A 17,790-nucleotide genomic window follows, 5' to 3' on the forward strand; every position below is an offset into this window, starting at 1 on the left:
GATGGTATACCTATCGAGGCTTGGAAATGCTTGGGTGAGAATGGTTTAGAATGGTTGACAAATCCTTTTAACAAGATTTGGCGGACAAATAAGATGCCTAAGGGGTGGAGAAAGAGTACTTTGGTGCCTCTATATAAGAATAAGGGTGATATACAAGATTGCACAAGCTATCGTGGTATAAAACTCATGAGTCATACTATGAAACTTTGGAAGAAGGTGATTGAGTCTAGGTTGAGGAAGGTTGTCATGATATCGAAGAATCAATTTATGCCTGGAAGATCAACTATGGAAGCTATACATCTTCTTAGACAACTTATTGAGAGAAATAGAGAGAGGAACAAAGATTTGCATATGGTTTTATTGATTTGGAGAAGGCATACGATAGAGTACCTAGGGACGTTCTCTGGAGGACAATGACGAAGAAAGGTGTTTCTCTCAAGTACATTAGTATAATTAAGGATATGTATGAAGGAGTAGTAACTAATGTCCGCACTTGTGGAGGGGTGACAATCAATTTTCCTATAACGGTTGGGTTACATCAAGGATCTGCTTTAAGCCCTTTCCTATTTGTTATAGTGATGGATGAGCTTACGAGATCAATTCAAGAAAATGTGTCGTGGTGTATGTTGTTCGCTGATGATATTGTTTTGATTGATGAGTCTAGAGCTGAGGTTAATGCTAAGTTAGAATTATGGAGACAGACATTGGAAGCAAGAGGTTTTAAGTTGAGTAAGAGTAAGACAGAATATACGGAATGTCGGTTTAGTAAGCAATGAAGTAGTGATGGGAGTGTAGTGAAGCTTGGTGAGCAAAAAATATCGGTGGATGATTATTTCAAATATTTGGGATCTATCATTCAAAAGTATGGAGAAATTGATGGAGATGTAAATCATAGGATAAAGGTTGGGTGGATGAAATGAAAAAGTGCAACGGGAGTGTTGTGCGATCGTAGAATGCCATTGCGGTTGAAGGGGAAGTTTTATAGGATGACTATTAGGCCCGTTTTACTATATGGTACAGAATGTTGGGCTGCCAAGAGACATCATATTCAAAAAATGAGTGTAGCTGAGATGCGTATGCTTAGATGGATGTGTGAAAATACAATAAAAGATAAGATTCGAAACGAGGAGATACGTAAGAAGGTAGGCGTTGCACCTATTGAAAATAAGATGAGAGAGAATCGTTTACGGTGGTTTGTACATATTCGGCGAAGGCCTAATGATGCTCCAGTTAGAAGGATGGAGAAATGGGAAATATATTAGTTAAAAGAGGTCGGGGTAGGCCTAGGAAGACTTGGATGGAGATGATAGGAAAGGATATGAATGCTTTGAACCTCACCGAGGACATGGCATTGGATAGAAATGATTGGAGGAGAAGGATTCATGTAGAAGACCCAAAATGATTTTCTTTGTTGGTTCATATCGCTGACCCCAATTGTTTTGGGATGAAAGCGTAGTTGTTGTTGCATTATTATTTTATCCATTTTTATTCTGTGCTCATGGTTCTGTTGATTGTCTTCTCATTTTGGTTTTAACTCATAATTGATTTTCGATTACCTTTCGATAATTGATCTTTGCTTGGGTCATCTCTTCTAAGTTTCGGATTCCTGTTTCATGTTATCCATTAATGTTGGTTTTCATTGATAGTTTGTTATTTTCCATAAGCAGTAATTATAATGTTTGTCATGAATATGTCCACTCGGATCTGGTGTAATCAATCCTTGTTTTGGGGATTATTAGCCGATGAATTATCCCAAATTGAATATGTAAACCCCTCATGCTAGAAGGGTCTTGATGAGTGGATCAGTATCGTGCTGAGATGTATCATAATAAGGACAAATCGATTCAAACAAAAAAGAGAATCACCCGATGGTTTTACCTCAATATGCATTGATTTTGAATGCATATCGAATCCCGGATTTCCTGCAAAAGGTGAAGAGATTAGTATGGGCCCCTGTTTATTACTGTATTTTATTCGTTTGATTCCACTTTGTTAATAGATTTAGCCATTTATGATTAGAATCGTTTATTCTTGTCTAGCATCATCGTGATCAGTTGTAGTGCAAATCCCCCATGAAGCTTGCAGGAAGATCAAGACTAAACCTGGGACATTAATGGGTGCATCCATGCCCTGTCTGCTAAACACATGGGGAGCTATCTGCTAGACCCGATCTTCATAAGGGAGCCCCTTTGTTATATGAGTTCTGGGTATGTAAGGGTGTAAATCGCAAGATTGTTGGCATGGCAGGTACAAGAGAGCCCCTCTATTCCGGTTTCTGGACATTTCTGGAGGCAACCCCTGCTGCTGGAGGCTTTAGAAGGGTGTAGCAAATAGCATTTGTTGTTGTCCCTGCAGGTGTTAACAGGAATCAGATAACCTGATTCAACTATGATAATATTCTATTTTTGAATCGTCATGAAGTCCACCATTTGCATTTGATCAACTGTAAATTCCTTTCTCCCTTACTGTAAATCCCCATTTCCTACTAATCTTTCTAACTTTGGGTGCAAAATCAAAAGCGTTGTAGTATTAATTCAAGATTTCAAATGTAAACATATTGTAGCATAGGTCTCTTTAGGGTCTGTAGTCGGTTGCAAATGATTGCCAATTTGCTGAAAGATGGAAAATACTTGTTGTAAATTGCTTCGCAAAATGCATTTTGTGGGTACTTATTGTAAATCACCCTTTAAAACATATTTTGTTAGATTACAAATCGTTGGTTTACCGTGTAAGCCTTGGAGTTATTAGGTTTTGTTTTTGTTTTGATCAATTCCGTACCTCAACCTCCACCACTCTGCACATCCCAATACAGGTTACTTGCTAACAGCAGTGTTAGAATGGCTACAGCTCCCTGCAACCTCCTTCACAATGAAATGAAATGGGGATCTTCGAAACACGAGCTTAGATTAACAAGAGCAAGTGTCAAGAATGACACTAAAGCATAACCCTTAAAAAGGGTATAACTGGAAACAAAATAAAAATAAAAATGTATTCTTTATTGATATGAAAAACCAATTGCTTAAGAAGCATTGGAGTAAAATACAAGAGGGGCTGCACCCCTTTATATACACAGCTGAAAGAGGACTCAATAGAGCTGTTGGGCACAGTCCAACAGCTCTATTTAGAGTTGTTGGAATGTGTCAGTCCAACAGCTCTATTGCTAGTCAAGTCTGGACAGGACTTGACTAGCAACAGTCATTCTAGTTCAAACTGAATTAGATGACATAAAGACAAAAAATAAAAAATAAAGGAAAAAAATTACAGAAAAGAAAGAAATGAAAAATGTATATATATATATATATAATATAATATTATTATATATACATATATGTACAGTTTTACATTTTAACACTCCCCCTCAAACTTACGGTACAATGAGCGAAAGTTTGTCTAAGAGAAAGTGAAATCGGGGAGCAGCGAGAGGCTTTGTAAAGAAGTCTGCTAACTGATATTCTGAAGTGACATATGGCAGATCAATTATCCCGTGTAGATATTCCTCTCTGACGTAGTGACAATCCATTTCGATGTGTTTGGTGCGTTCGTGGAATGTTCTGTTACTGGCAATGTAGATCGCACTTTTGTTGTCACAACACATTTGTGAAGCCTTTGTTGCTTCAACTCCCATGTCAGCAAGCAGTCGTCGGAGCCAAACTACTTCCATGGTCGTGGTTGCCATGGCTCTGTATTCAGCTTCGGTGGATGAGAGAGATACCTTCTGCTGCTTTTTACACCTCCACGAGATTAATGATTCCCCTAAAAAGACACAAAAGCCAGTGGTTGAGTGTCTGTTATTGGGATCACCTCCCCAATCAGCATCAGTATATGCAATTAAATCAAGAGAAGAGGAAGAATATAAGAAAAGTCCTCGTGAAAGAAAGGACTTGATGTATCTGATAATACGCATGACTGCTCCCATATGAACAGAAGTAGGAGCATGTTGAAATTGACTTGCTGTATGAACAGCATGTGCTATATCTGGTCTGGTAATGGATAGATAGGAAAGTGCCCCGACAACCTGTCTGTAAGGAGTAGGGTCTGCAAGAAGTTCTCCATCATCAATCTTCATTTTAACATTAACAACTTCTGGAGTGTCAACTTTCTTATCATCAGTAATACCAGACCTGAAAACAATATCAAAAGCAAATTTAGTCTGAGATAATAAATATCCTCTAGGAGAATAAGCAACTTCAATGCCTAAAAAATAGCTCAACAAGCCCAAATCAGTCATTTCAAAATGAGATTTAAGAAGTGTTTTGATTGTTTCAACTCCCTGTTTATCGCTTCCGGTGATGATCATATCATCCACATAGAGAAGAAGCACAATAATCCCTGCATCAGAATTCTTAATAAACAAAGCAGTGTCAGTTAAACAGAATTGAAAACCAATATCAATCATAACACGACTAAACCTATCATACCAAGCTTTTGGTGCTTGTTTAAGTCCATAAAGAGCTTTTTCTAAGCGGAGGACTTTACCCTTAGGAATACTTAGACCAGGAGGGGGTTCCATATATACTTCTTCAACTAGCTTTCCATTTAAAAAAGCATTTTTGACATCCATTTGAAAAATAGACCATTTTTTGATAGAAGCTAAGGCAATTAAGGTTCGGACAGTAGTCATACGAGCCACCGGAGCAAAGGTTTCTTCATAATCAATCCCATATTCTTGGGCATAACCTTTGGCTACTAAACGGGCTTTATATCTTTCAAGAGTACCATCACTCTTGGTTTTAATTTTATAAACCCATCGACATCTTATAGTTTTCTTCCCTGGAGGAAGATCTTGAATATTCCATGTAGAAGCCTTTTCAAGTGCATCTAATTCAGCTTTCATGGCTTCTATCCATTTGATATCATTTTTTGCTTGAAAATATATGGATGGTTCTTCATATGAGTGAATTAATGCAATAACTGCCCTATATGTGGGTGAGAAAGACTCGTATGATACAAACTTTCCTGGAGGCCTCGAGATTCGGGTTGATTGTCTAGTTGGAATGTTAGAATATTTCTCAAGTGCACATGGAGGATTAGACTCTTGTCGCCTGGAATATTGAATACTAGTATCTCTATGAACTTCTTCATTTTCAACATTAAGATCAATAATTCTTTGATCATCATCAAAGTTACAGTCAAGGTCATATTCATTAGATGTTGATGTTAGATCTAGCAAAAAGGAGTACTCAGTGACGTCTTTTAATTTTCTAAAATCAAAGAAGCTCTCCTTTTCAAGAAAGGAAACATTTCTAGACACATATAGTTTATTATTTTTGAAGTCAAAACATCTATAACCTTTCTGGTTTTCAGCATATCCTAAAAAGGCACAGGGAATCGCACGAGGGGAAAGTTTATCATTTTTGTCAGTAAATATGAAACATTTGCACCCAAATATTCTTAGTCTAGAGTAGTCTGGAGAAATGTTCATAAGTTTTTCAATGGGAGTGATATTTTGTAACGAAGAAGATGGCATCCTATTAATGAGATATGTGGCAGTTAAGGCAGCTTCTGCCCAAAAGTCTTTCGGGACTTGATTTGCTATTAATAAAGTCCTAGTGGTTTCTATAATATGGCGATGTTTTCGTTCTGCCAGTCCATTTTGTTGAGGTGTATAAGGACAAGATCTTTGATGTGTGATGCCATGCAATTTAAGATAATTTTAAAAATCTGTGGATAAGAACTCTCCCGCTGAATCTGTGCGAAAAATAGTAATATCATTTTGAAACTTGTTTTTAACCATATTATGAAAAGTTTGAAAGTATGAAAATACTTCAGACTTATGTTTGAGAAAGTACATCCATGTATGTCGGGAGAAATCATCGACAAAAATAACATAGTAAACAAATCCTCCTTTAGAAATTACTGGTGCAGGACCCCAAACATCCGAGTGTATTAATTCAAGTGGTCTTGAAGAGAAAAAGGTTCTGTTCTGAAATGATAATCTTTTCATTTTGCCGATAATACAATCTTTACAATTAAATGATTCAGAATTACAAAATTTCCCTAGATTTGGAAAATGTTGGATTTTGGCTATATGTGGGTGACCAAGTCTCTTATGCCACAGTTCCAACTCTATTTTTTGAATATTATAACAAAAAGCTTTCTTTGGCATTTCCAAAAAATCCATGTAATAGAGTCCTCCTTCTCTATGGCCTTCCCCAATCAGCTTGCCTGACTGGCGATCCTGTACCCAACAACCATGAGAAGAAAAAGAAATATTACACCCATAATCAGAAATTTGAGATACAGATAAAAGATTTAAATTTAATTTGGGAACATGTCTAATTTCTGGAATAAAAAATTTTTTTGTTTTATAAATTTTTTCAAAATTTCCTATTCCTTCTATTTCAAGAGAAGTCCCATCAGCAGTAAAGACCTTTGACACACTTGTTTTATTTTTAACACATTTGGATAGACTTTGATTATTTGGGGTCATATGAAAAGATGCACCAGAGTCAAGAAGCCAAGAAATTTTACCTAGATCAGAAAAAGATGAGGTTGTTGCGCCGGTTGAAACTTCAGATGAGGAAGAGGCACCTTTGATGAGAGGCTGAAGAATCTCCATTAGTTGGACCAGGGAAACTGGTGCATCCTGATCTTTAGGCTCCGATCCAGCAATTGCAGCTCTTTTTTCTCTCAGCTCCTTAAGTTTGGGACATTGTGGCCTGTAGTGTCCCGGTTCATGACAGTGATGACAAATAACTTTCTTCTTATCATAGTCACCATTTTGTCGGTTAAAGTGAGGAGGCCTATATGATCGAACATGATTCTCTGGTCTAGACACGGCTAAAACGGAATCATCTTCAATTTTTAAAGAACCTTTCCGGAGACGATTTTCTTCCATTGTTAACTCTTCAATAGTTTCAACAATAGAAGAAATTTTTCCCCGGTGAAGTAGGGCCGATTTAGTGGTTTCAAATTCCGGCCTTAATCCAGTGATAAACTGGTAAAAATGTTCGGCATCGAGTTGTTTCTGACGAAGCTCGATGTCTTCGGCACAATGCCACTTTGGTTCTAAAAGGGAAAGTTCTTCCCAAAGTTCGGACAACCCATTGTAATATTCACGAATAGTTTTGTCTCCTTGTGTCATCATTCGAACTTTTTCTTGGAGGTTGCACACGTGTGCAATATCTTTAAGGGAATACATATTCTTAAGCTATTCCCATGCCTTATCGGCATGATCAAATTTGGCAAGACTTGAGCATTTTTTAATGTCAACGCTATTGATAAGCCATGACATTATCTTCGCATGAGATATTCTCCATTCTTTCCATTTCTTCTCGTATGAGGCAATAACCTTGATTTTCTCTTCTTCCGATAGAGGGACCTCTTTATCTCCCTCCTTTTTAGTAAGAGATAGCTTAGGTTCCGAATCGGAACCATCCACAATCCCCCATAAGCCTTTTCCCCATATATGGTGCTTCATGATTGAAGCCCATGTTACATAGTTCGTATCGCTTAGTTTCATAGGCATGATGGTGACTTTATCATTGTCATCCATCGATTACAAGGAGAGAAAGAATAGGGATAGAAGAGAAACAAGGAAAATGAAAAAGAAAGAAAAAAAAAACAATACAACAAGATGTGAAATCTTCTCCAATGAAGTGATAAAAACACTTCTCTTCAAGTGGTGAACACTTTTGCAAACGAGCACGAAAACCGAGACAGCTTTTCCTCAAGATTTAGTACTTCCGCGGCTCTGATACCATGAAATGAAATGGGGATCTTCGAAACACGAGCTTAGATTAACAAGAGCAAGTGTCAAGAATGACACTAAAGCATAACCCTTAAAAAGGGTATAACTGGAAACAAAATAAAAATAAAAATGTATTCTTTATTGATATGAAAAACCAATTGCTTAAGAAGCATTGGAGTAAAATACAAGAGGGGCTGCACCCCTTTATATACACAGCTGAAAGAGGACTCAATAGAGCTGTTGGGCACAGTCCAACAGCTCTATTTAGAGCTGTTGGAATGTGTCAGTCCAACAGCTCTATTAAGAGTTGTTGGACTGTGTCAGTCCAACAGCTCTATTGCTAGTCAAGTCTGGACAGGACTTGACTAGCAACAGTCATTCTAGTTCAAACTGAACTAGATGACATAAAGACAAAAAATAAAAAATAAAGGAAAAAAATTACAGAAAAGAAAGAAATGAAAAATGTATATATATATATATAATATAATATTATTATATATACATATATGTACAGTTTTACATTTTAACACACAAATGCATTAAATTTCTCAGCCATGATAACTTTCAACAAGCCATGCCGTGGAGGAGGTGGATTTAGTTGTTCTTCTGTTAATAACTGCAATCTTCTTGTTTATGGGTCCGACCAAGTTATATCATCAATACTTAAGGTTCTCCAGTCAGATCTGAAATTCTCCATTCATGTGAGTTTGTCTCCCACTGCTTAGGGGGAAAGGGTGATATTGGCAATGGAAAGAGGTTTTTTGTACAGACTCTACAGGAAATGGGTTTCTCAGAACTGCAAATTCAACATTTGTCTTGCACTTTGACAAGAGAACAGTGTTTGCCAATTTGGCTGCATACGTCCCCACAAAGGTACTTCAACTCAATGTTGAGCCAAGGATAGTTGCAGCGATCAATAACAACAGGAATTTGAGGATTCATTTAACTTTCTCTGCTCCTGTTCTGAATTCATCCTCTGAAATGCTAAGGTCTCTTCATGTAAGTTGTGGCTCCCTCATTCCTATTACTCGGAAGACCCTTGGAAACTGTCGGTTTGGTTTTGTGGTGAATAACATATCAATCATTGTTGTAACCACAATAACACTGCAAAGCAATGCTATAGCTAGCCGGCAAGGGATTTTGGTTTCTCCAATTGAACCCCCCATGTTCCTATTCTCAGAGGCCAGCAGTGAGATTGACCACCACTGCAAATACCATTATATTTTACTGTAAGTTGTATTTCTACTATCCACTTTCGGTACACCTCCATCACATTACTTACCCAATATTCATCACACCCTTGCATTTTGTATTTATGCTACACTTGCTCATTATTGTACTCATTTGTTTTCCTGCATTCCATCCACATTGGATATAGCATTAGGCATCAATACACTTGCTTCAATATCAATAGGCCACCCATGCTATCACTCACCTGTGCACCTCCACCGGCCTATACACCATACACCCACTTTTCCTGCAAAATCAATCCCATGTGCTACACATACAACACATCACCTCACCACTTCCAATATCCATCTGCATCTTCATATTTCCAGCTGCATACCCATATCCCACGCAGCACACTAATTGTCAACCCTTTCCAGCATCAACCTCAGCTTCCACTTCACTCTACCCATTCTTCATAACCTCCTGTAACATCCCATCACCTATGTCACATGGGTGCGGGTGCGGGCGCGGGTGCGGGTGCGGGTGCGAGTGCGGGGATTCGGCACTTCCAAAAAACTCGGGTGCGGGGGTGCGGCAGGGGCAAAAATGTAATAAGTAATATATATATATAAAGGGGGTTGGGGAATAGGCGGGGTTTTTTTTCAAACTTTGCAGCTGACAGCTGCTGCAGCTGTCAACAGCTGTGCTGACAGCTGCTGCAGCTGTGCTGTGAAAAACTTACTTTATGCTAGTCTGTCAGCAGCTGACAGACTAGCATAAAGTTTTTTAAAAACAATTTCGAAGCCCATTTGGGCAAATTTTTTTTTTTTAAAAATGGACATTAATGATCCTGGGTGCGGTCAACGCACCCAGGATCGAGTTGACCGCACCCGGTGCGGAACCCGCACCCGCATCGAGTCGCGTCGACGCGGGTGCGGCACCCTCCTAGCCGAATCCCTGTGACATAGCCCATCACCTGCACTATCACCATGATACAACACCCACTATGTTCTCCATGTACACAATTCCACTACTCCTGTTATGTCACTATCAATAGCCTTTTCATAACCTCACACCTATCATTCACTTTCTCACCATTGCTATCCATTCTCCTGGCACTCTTGTGGCACTTTGCTGCACCTACTGCAGCATACACAGAATCATCTGCCTTACCTTCCCTGTCACTTACCATCTTGCTGCAACAGTGCCGTTTGCAGCAAGTCTGAGCATACCCTGTTAATATACAGCAGTACTTTCATCCCTCCCTTCACTCACTACCTATGCACAGCCCCACCTGTGCATCAAGTTCAGCAAACAAGTAGGTCTGAATTTATTTTAGGTTCATCAATCAACCTAGCAAAGATCCAACCCAGCAGCCACCCGCTACTTTACCCTCCTGCACCTGCTGTGTGCATACCACTGTTCCATCTCTTCGTGCTACACCCTCCTCTCATTGCTGCAACTACAGCAGCAGTTACACCCATTTACCCATCTATCTTCATCGTTTTGCTGCATCTGCAGCAATAAGCCACTTCCCACGGCAACTTCATTAAGCCACCAACACTACCATACCTACATCAACTCCCTCTCACCCTAACCCGTACTCCATATGCATGTTGTCTGCTGTCCCTTCCACTCACATTCCAACCCCTGCTGAGCTATATGTTAGCCCATGCTTTTTTTTTATTTGTTGAAAAGCATTGCATTCTGTGTATACATCCTATACTCCTACCTCCAGCATTTTATTTATGTATAAATGAATTTCCTTTAGCATAAGATAGGTGTTTCATTTCTGTATTTTAGCATATAGATGTATATCCTCCATTGCAGTGTGATAATTCTTCATTTCTACATCTTGTATATCTATAGATGCACTCTCATTAAAATGATGCGTTAAAATTTTATTAGTTTAAAACATAGGCATGAACATTCCATCATTTGCATTATAAATCCAATATGATACTTCTCTCAATATTCATCTTTTACCTTATGCTAACTTGAGTTTTGCAGGAATTAGGTAGAAAAGGCCATGTTTCTGCTTAGTTTAGGAATTTTTTATTTCAATTTCATTCAAATTGTAATAAATTAGATATTAATGAGAATTTTACATTTCCAGTCTTAGAATAAAATGTACGAGCATGCATTTTCATAAAATTATTTGTTTCATATCATTTTTCTCTTTTCTTTCAAAAATTCTCGAATGGAAACATGAATGGCACGTGCACCATTCTAATAAGAGGTAATTAGTCCTAAGTAAACGATTTGCATTTATGGCCATAGTCAAAATGTGAACAATACTTAGGATTTTTATTTTTTATGTAATAACATTGGATCCACACTTGGGTCTCTTTCAAAAATCATCATATTTTCTAAAAAAATTCTTCCTTTATCAGAGTTTGACTTGTAAATTAACTTAAAATATATATTCATGGTCATAGTCAGGATATATTGAAAGTTAATTTCATTTCAAACTCTATAAAGGCACCAAAATATATTTTATTCTTTATCTGAATTTAAATACAGATTATTTTATAATACATTTGTGACCATAGTCATGAATGTATTGTATCATCAATCTTATTTCAATTCTCCTAAAGAATGAAATATGATTTTAAAAATTCAATTTTCAAAATTCTTTCAAAGCATTCATCATTTAGGATAGAATTGCATTTTTTTCAAATTATTTCAAAAATTCAAGTGATTTTGAGATAAATCTTCAAATATTTTTTCTCATTTCTCAAATAAATCTTCAATTCTTATCTGTAAATTCAAATTCATCTTTCTATTTTCAATTTTATCTTATTTTCAAAGTTCAGACTTCAAAATCTCAATTTCAAAGTTCAATTCAACTTTGAAATTTCAAATTCATTTCTAGATTCAAAATTCAATTTCCAATTCAAATCAAATTTAAAAATTCAATTTAACTTTGAAAATTCTAAATTCATTTTCAGGATTCAATTTCAAATTCAATTCAATATTCCAGATCAAATTTCAAAGTTCAAATTCGACTTTGACATCCCAGATTCATCTCTTGATTTCAAAATTCAAGTTTAAATTCAAGTTTATTCTCTATTTCAAATTCCAAGATCTCAAAGTTCTATTTAAGTTTGAGTTCGATTCTCAAAATTCAAATTCACCTTTTCAAAGTCCTAAGGATGATTCTGAATCCCCAAAATCGATTTCCTCTAAATCTCAGAGCAAATTTCAAAGTTAATTCAGGATTTCTCAAATCCAATTCTAAATTCAATTCCATTTTCCATTTTCCATTTCCATTTCTTAAATCCAGTCCTATTTTCAAATTTCCATCTGGATTTCAAGTTCTGTTTTTCGAATTCCATTTTGGATTTCTTAAATCCAATTTTATTTTCAAATCCCATTTGGATTTCTTAAACCCAATTCTATTTTCAAATTCCCTCTGGATTTCTCAAATCCAATTCCATCTTCTAAATCCCATCTGGATTTCTCAGATCCGATCCATCTTCAAATCCCATCTGGATTTCCAAGATCTATTTTTCAAATTCGATCTGGATTTCTCAAATCCGATTTCATCTTCTAACTCCATCCGGATTTCTCAGATCTAATTCTATTTTCAGATTTCATCTGGATTTCTCAAATCCGATTCCATTCCAAATCTCACCTTGGTTTTCAATTCCAAATTCAAATTTCAACTCTATCTTCAAAATTCACTTTTCAAATCTATTTCCCAAGTCAAAATTCACTTTTCAAATTCAATTCTTGTTTCAGGTTCTGAATTTAAGCTCAAGATCGAAATTTCTTTTCAAAATCGATTTTTGAAAATCAAATTCAAAGTTCATTTTGACTTTAAATTTCATTTTCACATCAAATTCTATCTCAGTTCCAATTCTCCTTTTTCTCTTCATTCTTTAATTCAAAATCTATTTTCAAATCTCTGATTATTCCAACACTTAGAACTTCAAGTCTCTTCTTCCAGATCTATTTCAAGTTCTAAGTTAGATTCAAAATCTAACTTTCCCAAATCAATTTTCAAAAACCATTCCTTCAAAATATTTTCAAACTTATTTCAAAATCACTTGGAAAATCCCAAAATTTATGAAATGTTCTTCTCAAAAGCATACATCCTTGCATTTGCATTTCACAAGCATGATTCTTTGTGCATTTTTAGACTTAGAATAATTTTTTAGACAATATTTAGACAAAGCAAAAGGCATAAGTTCGATCATTGATTCAATTACCCCTGGTAAAGGCATCAGGAACGATTAGACCTCGTACCGACGAGCGAATCCCGTCTCTCCATTTTTCCCTCAAATTTTCAAAACGGAGGCGAGTAATTTTCAAAATATTTTCAAATAAAGGTCAAGTGAGACCTTGCAAAAGAGTTCTGCTCTTCTTTCTTTATTTCTCCCCTCTTCTTTTCTATCTTTTATTCCCCTTCAAAAAGAGAACAGAGGATAGAGAGGGGAAAAAAAGGAAAAGAGAACGAGAGAAAAAAATTTGCAATGATCACAGCCTATTCCACGGATTTCAGGGGAAAGGAAGTTGGAAAGATGAATATAACCAATAAAAACATGAATTATCAATGGAATCGTCTAACTCTTGAGCTAACGAAGCAAAAAACAAGATAAAATATCAACGAGACATAGGATTTTCCAAGGGCAAAGAAAGACGATCAGAAGATACGGGTGAGAAAAAAAGAGGAAACACAGAACACGAACGTGATCGACGAGGAACTCGTATTTCTTGCGATTTCTAAAGGGAAAAAAGGCGAGCGGGGACTCACACTTCTTGATGGTCTCGATATCTGTGTCGCTCCTTCTCGTTGCGTTCACCGCCTTCTCATCCTTCTTGGCCGCGGCGTTGGGCGTCCTCTTCCTGATCGCAACCAGAGAAAAATAACCCAAGCCGATGCTTTTGGATGCACGCGATAGAGCGGGAAAAAAAAACTAACAGCAAACACTAATCTCTCTCTCTCTCTCTCTCTCTCTCTCTCTCTCTCTCTCTCTCTCTCTCTCTCTCTCAATGAAGATATTTTCTGAATTGAGTTTCCTTTTATATAGTGTGAAATTACATACGGACACCCATCGTATCAGTTTTTACATAAGAAAAAGCCCATATTTTTTATTATTGCATTCAACGACCTTGTCAATGGGTCGAGTTTACCCATACCCGAACCAAACCCTATAAGATCCTGGTATGGTGATAAATAATAATACCCGATTAAGAGTCGAGTTCGACCCGAAGATCCAATTAATACATGAACCTAGGTATAGTTTGTGAAATTTTATATCAGACCCTGACCTGACCTGAGTTTCCATTAAGACCTGCAATTTTTTAATGTAAAAATAATAAAAAAATTGTTTTTACAGAGTATCGTTCGGGTCTGGTTCATATAGTTCTTATCGGGTTCAAGTACCCGATTCTGAACCCAATACCATAACGGAAAGCAGGGAGGGGGCTCGACATATATATATATATATATATATATATATATATATATATATATATATATATATATATATATATATATATATATATATATATATTATTTATTTATTTTCCGCACCCCCGCACCCAAGTTTTTTGAAAAGTGCCGCAAGCCCGCATCCGCACCCATGTATCATATATATATATATATATATATATATATATTTATTTTTTTTGCCGCAGCCCCTCACCTCTGCACCCAAGGTTTTTTAAAGTGCCGCACCCTCGCACCCGCACCCATGTGACATAGTCAATATCTATAAAAATAAACCTTTAAATAAACACTTTTTACCACCAATAAAAATTTTGTTTTTACATATACAGAATTTTATTTCTTTAAAAGAATAGAGATATTCAAGAATTCTACCATGGAGGAGGATCCATGCATCCTCCTTCATGTATATTTACAAAAACAGGGTTTTAAACGCCTTTTCCATGAATTTTCATCAAATTATTGCATAAAAATCCAATCTATATCAATTTCTCACTTGATTCAAGAGAGAAAACCCATACCTTGAATAAAAAAATGAAGAAAACTAGGGGTGAGGGTTGAAAAACGTGGGTGGAGGGCTGGAGCAGTTCTTCTCCTCCTCTCCTTCCTCCTTCTTCCTCTATTTTTCTCTCGTTCTTTCCTTATCTCTTTCTTCCTTTCTCTTTCTCTTTCCTTTTTTTTTTACTTTGTATAGACAAGAGGGAGGTTGAGGGACCCCCCTTCTCCAGCCCTCTTTAGATGGGCTGGCGAGGGAGAGTTTCCTCATAGAGGACTCTCTCTCTCTCTCACCTTCCTTTCCAAGAATTTTCAAAACTCTAATTTTTTTTACTTTTTAAAAGTTTTCAAATTTCTTTAAAGTCCCTTCTTAAAACCTCTCAAGCCTTTTTAGGCATGAGTAAGGACTCTATTAAGAAACCCTAAAATACAAATTTCGGAATTAATAAGAATTAATTAATTAATTATTAAATATTAATTAATAATTATCTAAAAGCTTCCAAAAATAGCCAAATTAACTTAAGACACTTCTTAACCTTATTTAACTCCAAATTAAAGCTTTTAGATGAATGTAAAGCTCGAAAATCGTTAGGTATGAATTTGGATTTGGATCCGGATCTAAGATCTAAATACATCTCCGAAAATCCAAATGGATTTTGGACGAAACTAATTCCATATTAATATGGGTCTTGGATAGAGTCCAGATCCCTATTAATTTGGATCAAATCCATCGGATTCAATCTGATCCAAATCTGGATCCGAACCCACAAACTGCTTTTTTTTTGGAAAAACGTGTTTTTCAGGCCAATCGAAACTCAAATCCAACAAAGTACATCGTTGTGCTCAGAATTTCAAGACGCATCTAATGACATATTGCACGAATATCAAATTCTGAATTTCGCCTGAAAATAACCTGAACTTCGCTTGAATTTAAAGTTCAAAAATAACTCTTTCTCACGTTTCGATTGGCTCGTCTCGACCTTATTGATGAGACCTGAACCAAGCCCAGACTCAAAAACGTCACTTAAAAATCGAGGTTTAAACGATTTTTCTCCAAGACTTAGCCAAATTTTCGAAAAATCTCAAATTTAACTTTGTGAAAATATGTGATATTACAGCCACTGAATCCCTAAGTAGGCTAGAAAGAGGGGATTCAGGGTTCATCATTTTTTTATGGTTTTCTGCTTCTCACAAATCCTCTAATTGTGCATGCTGAGTTTTGAAAACAGCATTCTTTCCCCTAACAACCCAATCTACTGGTCAGAAAATCTGATGTCAGTGTTCACCCCATGATTCTTGCCGGTTACAACTTTAAGTAGCTTTTGAAGTGATTGCAACAAGCCATGTGTACAAAGAAAAAAAAAAGTTGAAGATAGTCCAAATCAAAGCCTGTTACTCTGGTTCTAAGCCCAGTTGAAGTCTCAACGTGGAGGTAGTTTTGTTGCGCGAGTTTGGCAACATGAGATTGCCACGACAAACAATCAGTTGGCCCATATTGCCCATTGTATACATCAACAAATAAGAAAGAAGTCAAAAGCGAAAACATGACGACCCGATACTCCTCTGCATCAATCAAGATAGTGATTGGAAAAAACAACCCAGTATCTTCTTTCATCCTCATGAGTATCAAGCCAACTTGATCAATTCCGACCTGACTGACTGACTCTAGAAGCATATTTGCAAAGCAAAGGAATATATAATTCAGAAAACCTATGGTCTCACCTCTTTCTCTAAAGAAAAATCTAATGTAATCGATGGACACAAAGAATCACCAAACAATTTTCAGTAAAATTATCCTATATAAAACCATTTAAAAACAATAACTACCAAATCCAAATCGAGATACAGCAAAGCCTTCAATCAACGCATCAACGAGCATTTTCACTACAGAATCAACCAGACATCTCAAATCGCACATAGTTCGCCGCGGAAAAAACAATTCACCCATCCTCAACACAATCCGCAGAAACAACCAAACAAAAGTAGAAGAACAAGATTGGCTCCTCGCGCACCTTATCATCGCAGGATCGACAGAGGGCGGCCTCATCGGCCGCGCAGAAGAGGATCGCCGGCGCACCATAGCACACATCGCAGATCGTTCGCATAATTCCCCAGCAACGCGGAGACGCCCTCCTCACATCTACCTCACCCTCTCTTCCTTCTCACCATGCCGCCGAGGCCCCCCAAGGAACCCTCTCTCTCTCTAGAAACCCTAACCCTAGATCCCACGGAGAGAGAGAGAGAGTGAGGGAGAGAAGGAAAGCGGAGGGAGTGGTGGGAGGAAGAAATAGGCTTCCAGAAGGGGCGCCGAAGCACGCTGGGTGGGGGGAGGGCGTCGGGCCCACTCCTACTCGAATTCGCCGACGTGTGACCCACAGAGCCTCACCGTTGCCACGAAAAATCTCTGTGGGACCCACCTGCCTTGTCTGCTGCAAACGGGTCGGATTTGTTTTGCTTGATCCGATTATGTATCCCGGAAAATTTGGGTCCGGTTCTCGATGTGGAGTCGAATGGGATCTCTGATAAACGATAAAAGGGTAATTTTCAAAAAGGTACCTAAGCTTTGAAATTTTTTAAAAAGGTACATAAAAACATCGTGGTTAATTAAAGAGGCTTAAGAGTATACCACAGTCAAGTTTGTTGTTAAATGGAATGTAAAATTATCATATATGAGAAAAAATGCATTAAGCAAGCATTAAATAAATAAATCATAAATTAGATAATTAAAATATAAAAATTTTAAAGTCTAAATTACATATATATATATATATAATAAATCATAAAATAAATAATTAAAATATAAAACTCTTAAAATCAGAATCATATATAAGAAAAAATATATATTTATCATGCATTCAATAAATAATCATAAAATAAGTAATTAAGATATAAAACCCCTAAAATCTAAATCATATATGAAAAATATATATTTAACATACAATCAATAAATAAATTATAAAATCAACAATTAAAATGTAAA

General features: G+C 36.8%; 1 protein-coding gene across 1 annotated transcript in view; it reads right to left on the minus strand.

Annotated features, from left to right (window-relative positions):
* LOC149835887 (B-box zinc finger protein 18-like) overlaps window positions 1–17,053 on the minus strand; it is a 42,641-nt gene extending 25,588 nt beyond the window's left edge. Inside the window, exon 1 of the mRNA XM_090008822.1 lies at window positions 16,823–17,053. Coding sequence (XP_089864948.1) covers window positions 16,823–16,915 — 93 coding nt within the window. The 5' untranslated portion in view covers window positions 16,916–17,053. The remainder of the gene's footprint in view (window positions 1–16,822) is intronic.
* Window positions 17,054–17,790: the final 737 nt, after the last annotated feature.

This window comes from Nuphar pumila, chromosome 6, assembly GCF_984573655.1.
Source record: "Nuphar pumila chromosome 6, dmNupPumi1.hap1.1, whole genome shotgun sequence".
NCBI classification, from domain to species: domain Eukaryota; kingdom Viridiplantae; phylum Streptophyta; class Magnoliopsida; order Nymphaeales; family Nymphaeaceae; genus Nuphar; species Nuphar pumila.